Consider the following 9,711-nt stretch of genomic DNA (forward strand, 5'->3'; position numbering starts at 1 on the left):
GGAGTGCCGCATCTTCCCTCCCCCCCTCCGCTGTCTGGATTTTGGGTGGGGTCCGGCTGAAGTTTCCAGGAGCGGTGAAAGCACTCCTTGTTCCTTGCTGGGCCGGGCCTGAAGTGAGCCGCGGGCTGGTGGCCAGTCTCTCAAAGGCCTCTCTGAGTAGCAAGCAGGCTGTGCCCCATGGGAGGGAGGGAGGGGCCGGGTGGGTCAGGCCGGGCAGCCCCCAGCCAGGACAGCCGCATCTGGGAACAGTAGTGTGTGCAGCTGCACCTCCAGCCCAGCCACACAGCCTTGATCCGGCTTCCACAGAGAGCAGAGGTGGGTGGTCTCGGGGGGCCCTGGCTTGTGGGGGGTGGGAGGCAGTGGGGCGAGCAGGAGCTCCGAGTCCTCAGCGTCTCTTGGGAAAGGAAACTCCAGCCCCCTTTGCTCTGGGGCAGCTCGGGAAGGGCTCAAGAGTCAGCCCAGCTTCCTGGCCTTTCCTCCGTTGGATGAAAGGTTTGGAAAGAGAATTTGAAAGATGACCAGACAGGGACGGTCTCTCCTCCCCCCCGAAGCCCCTGCAGCCTTCGTGGTTTGTGACCCTTTTCTAACAGACAGACAGTCCCAAAACTTCAGGATTTCCATCGCTGCTAACTGGGGAGTTCCGTGTGTGTGAGAGGGGGGGGGGAGGTGAAGGGGGGGTTTCTCTGGGTTTCCAGCATGGTCAAAGGAGGCCACCCCCAGGCAAAGCCGACAGAGTGACCAGCAGCAGGGGACGAGTGTTGCAAGGCCACCTCCGCCCCCTGCCTGGCTTCTGACCTCCTTTCCTCCACCAGAGCCACGATGGCCGACCCGGAGGACACCCCCGTGGCCGGCCCCGCTGAAGCCCCCGAGGCCCCGGCTGAGGAGTCCTCCCCGCAGGGCGAGGCCTTCCCGCTCTCCTCCCTGGCCAACCTCTTTGAGGGCGAGGAGGGCTCTGGGCCTGGCGAGGCCCCCCGCAGCCCCCCCGGCTCAGGGGACGGCAAGCAGAACCTGCGGATGAAGTTCCACGGAGCCTTCCGGAAGGGGGTCCCCAACCCCATGGAGCTGCTGGAGTCCACCATCTACGAGTCCTCGGTGGTGCCGGGGCCCAAGAAAGCCCCCATGGACTCCCTCTTCGACTACGGCACCTACCGCCACCTCCCCAGCGACAACAAGCGCCGGCGGAAGAGGGCCCTGGAGTGAGTAGGGGGGGAGGCAGATCTCCCTTCTGCTCAGTTGGTGGCTCACGCCCCTCCCCACCGGTGCTGAGCTGCCTTCTCCCCCTGGCCCCTCCCCCAGGAAGAAGCCTCCCAGCGCCAAGGGGCCGGCCCCCAACCCCCCACCCATCCTCAAGATCTTCAACCGGCCCATCCTCTTCGACATCGTCTCCCGGGGGTCCCTGGACGGGCTGGACGGCCTCTTGCCTTTCCTGCTGGGCCACAAGAAGCGACTGACCGATGAGGAGTTCAGAGGTGAGTGAGGCGGGGGGTGGGTGTGTGGGGGATGGGGATTGGGGGGGAGATGCAGGGGTGTGGGGCAGAAAGGAGAGGGGCCCATCTTGGCCAAGATATTTGCACCCAGGGCAACATCTGTAGGTGCCACCCCTGTAGCCCTATTCATCCCAGGTTTGGGGGCTCAAGGAAACCCACCCCCTGCTGGATCTAAGGCAGGAAATGGGACCCCCGGGGAGATGCCCCCTTGCCCCTCTCTCTGCCAAGGGAGAAAAGTTGCTCCCGCCTCTTCAGAAACCCGGGCCAGCTGTTCAGACAGAAAAGTTACCAAGTGGCTACTCCAGTCGCAGAGGCCAGGGCTGCTCCACAGGGCCTGAAGTTCCAGGGGGAGGGATGCCACAGCTGGATGCCACGGATGCCGTGGCTGGGGGAGCAAAGGGGTGGGTGGGGCATGATGGCCATGACCTTCGCAGTTCCCAGCCCGCGGTGGGGCAAAGGCAGCCTGGGGGCCCAGATGGGAGGGGAGGCACTATCGCCGATGTTAAGACGGCCTCCGCTGTTGTGAGGACAAAAGGGGGAGTCTCAGGCCCCCAGGAACGAAGGAAGGAAGTGGGGGAGGCATTGGCGTAACCGAGGTGCCGGTTTTGCCTGGCTCCAGAGCTCTCCACTGGGAAGACGTGTCTGCCCAAGGCCCTGCTCAACCTCAACGGGGGCCGGAATGACACCATCCCTCTCCTGCTGGACATTGCTGAGAAAACGGGGAACATGCGGGAATTCATCAACGCACCTTTCCGAGACGTCTACTACCGAGGTGAGGGTCCGCCTCTGGGGGTCCCCAGCGAAGGAGGCTCAGTCAGTCCTCCCTCCCTCCCTCCCCCTCCTGGGCTCTCCTCTCTTTACTTGCCCCCCCCTCACAATCCCAGAATAAACGGCACCGTCACTTTGAGCCCCATCCTCCGTGGGGCAGGGACCATCTAAGGCCAACGCCTGGGGAACAGCTGTGGGGTGAGGAGTTGGACCTTCATTGGTCAGGACCGGGGGACGCGATCCGATGCCCATTTGAGCCTCAGCCTCAGGAGCACCAGGTTGGGTGGGTTGACGGCATGGAAATCTCCTTGCGCTGAGCCACATCCCAGCCGGCGCTTCTTTCAGGCCTGTGGAAGCTGGCAGGAAATGCTCAGAGGGTCACAGCCTTGGGGGGCCTCGAGGGAGGTCAGGGAGCGCTCGAAGGAGCAAACGGTTGTGCTTCTTCAGGCCAGACCGCCCTGCACATTGCGATCGAGCGGCGGTGCAAGCACTACGTGGAGCTGCTGGTGGAGAAGGGGGCCGACGTGCATGCCCAGGCGCGGGGCCGTTTCTTCCAGCCCAAAGACGAAGGCGGCTACTTCTACTTCGGTGAGTAACGTTCCCAGACTCTCTCCTGCAGGACCTCCTTCTATGGCCGCTGGTGGGTCTCATTCTGCAGGGAGCCGACCATCCACCTGTGGGCCAGGATGACCACCAAGGGGAGAGGGAGTCCGTGGGGGGAGAGGGGGAGGGCCAAGGGGGTGCCTTACCCGGCAGGGAGCTTCTGAAGGGATGGGAAATTGAGGGGTCAAGTCACAGAAGGGACTTCAGGTCCTACAAGGGACAGAAAGGGTGAAATTGGACCCCACAACACTGGAAGACCCTCGGATGTTCTGCACATCCTCTGCGCATTTCCAAGCTGGTTTGGGGTGTCGTGGATGAGACTTGGCGCCTGCCCACTTCTCCACTCCTGCACAGGGGAGCTGCCTCTCTCTCTGGCCGCCTGCACCAACCAGCCCCACATTGTCCAGTACCTGACGGAGAATGCCCACAAGCAGGCCGACCTCCGGCGGCAGGACTCGCGGGGCAACACGGTGCTCCACGCCCTGGTGGCCATTGCCGACAACACCCGCGAGAACACCAAGTTCGTCACCAAGATGTACGACCTGCTGCTCATTAAATGTGCCAAACTATTCCCGGACACCAACCTGGAAGCCTTGCTGAACAACGACGGCCTCTCGCCCCTCATGATGGCAGCCAAGACCGGGAAGATAGGGGTGAGCCAGGGCCAGTGGGGGGCACCACGTTGAGGACTCACTCGAGAGTCTAAATCAGGTTGGCAGAGGGACTCCAGGGGTCCCGTTTGCCCGATTCCTCGGTTGCTTTGAGGTCCCGCTCCTCAGTTCATCCGAGCTGTTTCCCCCCTCCCCGCCTGCAGATGTTCCAGCACATCATCCGCCGGGAGGTGAAGGACGAGGAGGCGCGGCACCTCTCCCGCAAGTTCAGAGACTGGGCCTACGGGCCCGTCTACTCCTCCCTCTACGACTTGTCCTCCTTGGACACCTGCGGGGAGGAGGTATCCGTGTTGGAGATCTTGGTCTACAACAGCAAGATTGAGGTGAGGCTGGCAGGAGACCCAAAAGGGGCACCCTCCGTGGGGAGGCTCTGGCTGCCGGCTCTTCACGCGGCGCTTGTCATCTCCTGCCCAGAACCGCCATGAGATGCTGGCCGTGGAGCCCATCAATGAGCTGCTGCGAGACAAGTGGCGCAAATTTGGGGCCGTCTCCTTCTACATCAGCGTGGTCTCCTACCTGTGCGCCATGGTGATCTTCACCTTGGTGGCCTACTACCGCCCCCTGGAGGGCACAGTGAGTACACACACCCCTTGTCCGATGGCAAGAAGCCTGAGAGGAGGCAGGCAGGAACTGCAGCTCTGAGGCGCCCCAACAGAGGGCCAGCCCGGTGCAACCGGAGCCTCCCACCCTCCAGAGGCTCTGCTTTCCTCCTCCAAGACTGGGGCAGCCCTCAGCGCGCTTCCCCTCCTTCCTCCCCCAGCCCCCGTACCCCTACACGACCACCCCGGACTACCTCCGCCTGGCTGGGGAAATCGTCACCCTCTTCACAGGAGTCCTCTTTTTCTTCACCAACGTAAGTGCAGACGGGGGTCTTCTTGCCTAGGGAGGGGTCCCCCGTCTTTCCCCAGCCCCCTTCACACCCCTCCGTGCTTCCCCTGCATACTGGAAGGTGGTGACCCTCCCTCTCCTTTCCTCTCCCCATCCCCCAAATCCTCCCTGCTTCTGAGCCTGTCCAGACTTTGCAGCTGCTGTCGGGAGAATTTGGCTGCAGCCTCATTTGTGGCTCAAAGGGGGTCTTCTTTCCCTCCCCCCCCTGCCCCCCAGGTCAAGGATCTGTTCATGAAGAAATGCCCAGGTGTCAATTCCTTCTTCATCGATGGCTCCTTTCAGCTACTCTAGTGAGTGGAAGGTGGAACGTCAGCTCTGTGTGTGTTTGGGGGAGGGGGGTTTAATAGTGACCCCCCCCCAAAAAGCCATAAACCCTCCAACTTGGCCGGCTGGAGAAGTTGCCTCCCCTTCAGGATCTTCTAAAGGGGACACTGTGGCCTCGCGAATGGGTCCCCGTGCCAACCTGCCCTCCCGTCCCCTGCAGCTTCATCTACTCCGTCCTGGTCCTGGTGGCCGCTGCTCTCTACCTGGCTGGCATCGAGGCCTACCTGGCGGTCATGGTCTTCGCGCTGGTGCTGGGCTGGATTAACGCCCTCTACTTCACCCGCGGCCTCAAGCTGACGGGCACCTACAGCATCATGATCCAGAAGGTGAGGGGGAGCAGGGCACCCTTCCTCTGCCGTGCGCGGTGGGCGGGCGCAGCTGGCCCACGACTCACAACCGCTGCTTTAGGGACCCTCTGAAGTGATCGCGGGAGCGGAATAAGTGACCCACAAAACCATCCCAGCATCGCCACGGTCCCTGGATCAGAATTCTGGTCCCGCGTGGTCGTAAGCCGAGGACTGCCTATATCCCAGCACAGCTGAGGTCACAGCGGTGGGACTCACCTCCCGGTGCCCTCCTTTCCTCTGCAGATCCTGTTCAAGGACCTTTTCCGCTTCCTCCTGGTTTACGTCCTCTTCATGATTGGCTACGCCTCCGGTAAGCCCGCCTCGCCCTGCAGAGCCAGGTGGGGGCCCTGTGCCAGTAGGGAAGGCTAGCCAAGGGACCCGGCTAAAGGTTCTCCCCTCTCTCCGGCAGCCCTGGTCTCCCTGCTGAACCCCTGCCCCAGTGCCGAGTCCTGTCGCGGGGAGCGCTCCAACTGCACGGCGCCTGCCTACCCCTCCTGCCGGGACAGCAAGACCTTCAGCACTTTCCTGCTGGACCTCTTCAAGCTGACCATCGGCATGGGGGACCTGGAGATGATCGAGAACGCCAAGTACCCGGGGGTCTTTGTCATCCTCCTGGTCACCTACATCATCCTCACCTTCGTCCTCCTGCTCAACATGCTGATCGCCCTCATGGGGGAGACGGTGGGGCAGGTCTCCAAGGAGAGCAAGAAGATCTGGAAGCTGCAGGTAGGCGGGGGCAGGCGAGCGAGGGAGCCCCGCAGGCGGGCGAAGGGGAAGTGCGGCTGAGGCTCCCGCATCTTCATGGTATTGGACCTGGGTACTTGAGAGACCGCCTGCTGCCAATTACCTCCAATAGACCGATCAGATCCCACAGATTAGGCCTCCTCCGAATCCCATCCGCCGGCCAGTGTCGACTGGCGACCACCCGGAGGAGAGCCTTCTCTGTGGCTGCTCCGACCCTCTGGAACGAACTCCCCCCGTGGAGATTCAAACCCTCACCACCCTCCAGGCCTTCCGCAAAGCCCTTAAAACCTGGCTGTTCCGACAGGCCTGGGGCTAAAGAGCTTTTGCCCCCCTTCTCGAATGGTATGACTGTCGTGTGTTTTAAATTATGCATTGTTATGTTTTGTCTTTTTATTTTTTGTCTGTACTCCCCTTCCCTGATTGAGTTGTGAGCCGCCCTGAGTCCCTTTTGGGGAAAAGGGTGGCATATAAATGTAATCAATCAATCAATCAAGTCTTCTCCATCCCTAGTGGGCCACCACCATCCTGGACATCGAGCGCTCCTTCCCCGTGTTCGTCCGGAGGGCCTTCCGCTCGGGAGAGATGGTCACCGTGGGGAAGTCTCTGGATGGGGCCCCCGACCGGAGGTGGTGCTTCAGGTAGAGACGCCCCCGAGTTTTGGCCCCACGGGAGGAGGAGGAATGGAGAACTGGGGGCCTGGTCCGGCTGTGCAGAATCAGCCCCTCTTTATTCTTATTGATTCCCCTCAATGTTTGGAGGCACTGCAGGTGGTCATGGAAGCCTCCCTTCACATCCGAAGACCACCCAGCTGCTCTCCAAAGTTGTCTAAGTCTCTTCACGCTCTCCTGAAAGCCCCTTCCCCCTTTCTCTCCTGATCTGGGAGGGTTGTGGGGCTCAGGAAGGGGCTGACTGCACCCACAGCCTTTGTCTAAATTGTGGAAGGGTGTAGGGACCCCAGCTTGAGCCCCAGCAAAGAGTTCCCAAAACAGGCATTGATTGGGGGGTTCTGGGTAGGCCCTGGGCAAGCCGATGCCATTGAAAGTACCCCCTGAGCCAAGAGATTCAGCTTGGGGGAGAAAGGCTGGCCCTCTTTGGTCCTTCTGATCCCCCCCCCTTCTGGCATTGAAACTTGGCAGAGTGGATGAGGTGAACTGGTCTCACTGGAACCAGAACCTGGGTATCATCAACGAGGACCCCGGCAAGAACGACACCTACCAGTATTACGGCTTCTCCCACACCATGGGGCGCCTGCGCAGAGGTGAGAGGGCAGTTGGGTGGCTCCTGCCCCCCACGGAAATGCCGGGGCTGCGGACTCTGCTGCTGACACCCCCTTCTCTCTCGGGTGGGGTGCAGATCGCTGGTCAACGGTGGTGCCTCGTGTGGTGGAGCTGAACAAGAATTCCCAGCCAGACGAGGTGGTGGTGCCCCTGGACAGCCTACGCTCAGCGGGAGCAAACGCGCACAAGCCCAGCTACCCTCACAGCTGGAGGAAGGAAGACGCTCAGATCTAAGGGCCAAGCAACCTCCACACTCCGGGACAGCCTTTGTGGCCTCGCGGGAGCCCCTCGAACGGGGATCTTGATGGAGCTGCCTTCTGCGTCCCAGCCAGCCTTCCAGGAACCGGAATGGGAGGAGACGGGCCGAGCCTCTTGCATTTGGAACAAATCGTGGCTTTTAAAAACACTCCTAAGGAGATAAAACTGGAAACCTGGTTTTAAGTTGCCGCATTGCATCCCAAGGGCAACACCGCCCAGAGATTGAGGCTCAGGATCTGAGGATTTTTATACACCGAATGCAGCATTTTTGGCCTCCCGAAACCCCACCCCCTTTGCCCAAATGGCCGTGCAGAGCCTTTAGGAGGCTTCCAGAGTGCTCCTGGGGGCTGGGGGGCACAAACGAGCAAAAAACAGCCCGTTTTTTGCTCATTTCTGCCCTCCCCAGCCCCCAGGAGCACCCTGGAAGCCTCCTAAAGGCTCTGCACGGCCATTTGGGCAAAGGGGGTGGGGTTTCGGGAGGCCAAAAATGCTGCATTCGGTGTATAAGACGCACCCAGATTTTCTCACTTTTGAGGAAAAAAGGTGCGTCTTATACTCTGAAAATTACGGTATTTTGCACAAGGTTTTATTGAATTATTTATTTAGTAATAAAATCCAAAGCATCTCTATTGTGCTCTATGCTTTTGAGGGGGGGGGGTTGCAATGCCCCTCGGTGGTCTTGAGTGATTTCAGAAGAGGTTGAATGCTGCCTCCCACCGCATTGGCCTCCGTCCTTCCTCCCTGCAGGTTGGGACCTGGGCCACAAGAGGGCAGCAAACCCCAACGGATGGCCTGAAGTCCTGCTCCTCTCCCAAGGTCGGCGACAGGCAGCCGTTCAACAGGTGGGGCATCACCGGGTGCAGCGGATGGCTGGACCTGGCTGGAATTCAGGGCCAGGGGCCTCCCCTCCCCCGTGGGGGGCAAAGGAAGAGCAGCTTTGAAACAAATGGGGGGGGCTCAGCTGAAACCCCTTCCCCCTTTTATAAGGGGAATCTGCAGCCTGTGCCCTAAAACAGCCACCGGGGCCGACAACGGAGACCCCACTTGGCAGGGCGTCTCTCTGGCCTCCACTTTTGCCAGCCAAGAAGTGGGAAGGGGCTGAGATGCTGCCACCTCCTATTAGGGGCTCCAATGTCCCCTCCATCCTGAAAAGCCCCCTCTGAAGGCTCAGCTGCTTTCAGGGCCAAAGCCCCCTCCTCTCCAGACACCACCGGACACTTGTCTTGGCCAGAGGAAGACAAAGGGAGGGACGATGGCCAGAAAGCCCCTTGGAAGGGGAGGCTCCATCCCCAACACAGGAGGCCCCATTTCACAGAAGCCCACCCACCCCAAAAGAGGAAGGAGGCCTGCTCTGCCCCCACACCCAACTGCCCCACCACATTCTCCATGGGGCTCGCCCCCGTTTTCAAAAGGTTCTGAGTTGCTCCCTCTGGCTCCCCCTTTCCACGTGGCTGGTTGTAGGAAGAACCTCCTTGGCCCCGGCCAGGGCGCCTCCAAGCCCCCCCCCCTGCTCTGGGGGTCCATGGGGTGAGAGCAGCACGCAAAGACGATCCAGGACACGGATCCAGTGAAAGCCTAGATTTAATGTCTTTTGGGTGGGGGGGAGAAGAGAAAAAAGACAGACATTCGGAGACAAAGGTGGTGGGGTTTTTTCCCCAAGCTTTTTTGTTATCTCTCGTTTTCAAAACAATAACAGTGCCGAGGGCACTTCTCACAGTAGAATATAATGGTTGCTTTTTCCGTATAAAAACACATTCTCAGTTTATTTGTAAATGCACTTAGTGCTGGAGAAGGTGGTGAAGGACACAGTAGCTCTGCGTTCGGAGCCCCCCCCTCTCCCCCCCCCTCTCTCTAAGGGGGAAAATCTGAAATGCCTGCCAGGCCAGTCACCCGCCATCATCATCATCATCATCGGCCCCTCGTTCCAGCAGGGCAACTGGGGAGAGAAGGGGGGGGCTTTTTCAGAAGCCCCCTTTCTCTCCCTCTTAAAGGTGGAAATTAAAGGATGCGAAACGGTTAAGAGCCTGGACCCTCCTCACCCCCTTAAGACAGGCTGCAGCTGAAGACACCACTGGGCACAGGGGGGGGGGGCTCCTGACTGGGGCAGTCTCCTGTAGAAGAGCCCCCCCCCCTCACCCAGTGGTTTCTAGTCTGGGCAGGGAGAGGGGGACGAGGGGAGACCCTCTCCCAGGGGCTGGAATGGCCAATACACACACACACACACACAGCTTCCCTTCCCCGTTTTCTTCCCTTCTACATCACTTCGGGCTGCAGTGGCCAGATCCCAGCTGGGGATTGCGGGGGACTCAAGGGAGTGACCCTTGACCCTTAAGAGGACTTTGTT

At 60.4% G+C, this 9,711-nt stretch overlaps 1 protein-coding gene across 1 annotated transcript; it reads left to right on the top strand.

Annotated features, from left to right (window-relative positions):
• Positions 1-818: 818 nt before the first annotated feature.
• TRPV4 (transient receptor potential cation channel subfamily V member 4) lies at positions 819-7,589 on the top strand. The gene is made up of 15 exons (XM_087705422.1): positions 819-1,196; positions 1,297-1,469; positions 2,107-2,259; positions 2,703-2,843; positions 3,213-3,511; positions 3,673-3,852; positions 3,944-4,102; positions 4,290-4,382; positions 4,634-4,707; positions 4,902-5,067; positions 5,332-5,398; positions 5,498-5,814; positions 6,343-6,470; positions 6,969-7,090; positions 7,186-7,589. The coding sequence occupies exons 1-15, from the start codon at positions 820-822 to the stop codon at positions 7,341-7,343; spliced, it is 2,607 nt and encodes an 868-aa protein (XP_087561548.1). The 5' UTR covers position 819; the 3' UTR covers positions 7,344-7,589.
• The last annotated feature ends 2,122 nt before the right edge of the window (positions 7,590-9,711 follow it).

The sequence above is a fragment of the Thamnophis sirtalis genome, unplaced genomic scaffold (assembly GCF_051295495.1).
Source record: "Thamnophis sirtalis isolate CommonGarterSnake01/CBP01778 unplaced genomic scaffold, rThaSir2_p1.2 scaffold_2, whole genome shotgun sequence".
Classification (NCBI taxonomy): domain Eukaryota; kingdom Metazoa; phylum Chordata; class Lepidosauria; order Squamata; family Natricidae; genus Thamnophis; species Thamnophis sirtalis.

Bases quoted from the DNA above. Each gene is read 5' to 3' on its own strand.
- TRPV4 (XM_087705422.1), top strand. From the start codon at position 820: ATGGCCGACCCGGAGGACACCCCCGTGGCCGGCCCCGCTGAAGCCCCC. The intron at 2,844-3,212 runs GTGAGTAACGTT...ACTCCTGCACAG, and splicing joins AGGCGGCTACTTCTACTTCG to GGGAGCTGCCTCTCTCTCTG. The intron at 7,091-7,185 runs GTGAGAGGGCAG...GGTGGGGTGCAG, and splicing joins CATGGGGCGCCTGCGCAGAG to ATCGCTGGTCAACGGTGGTG.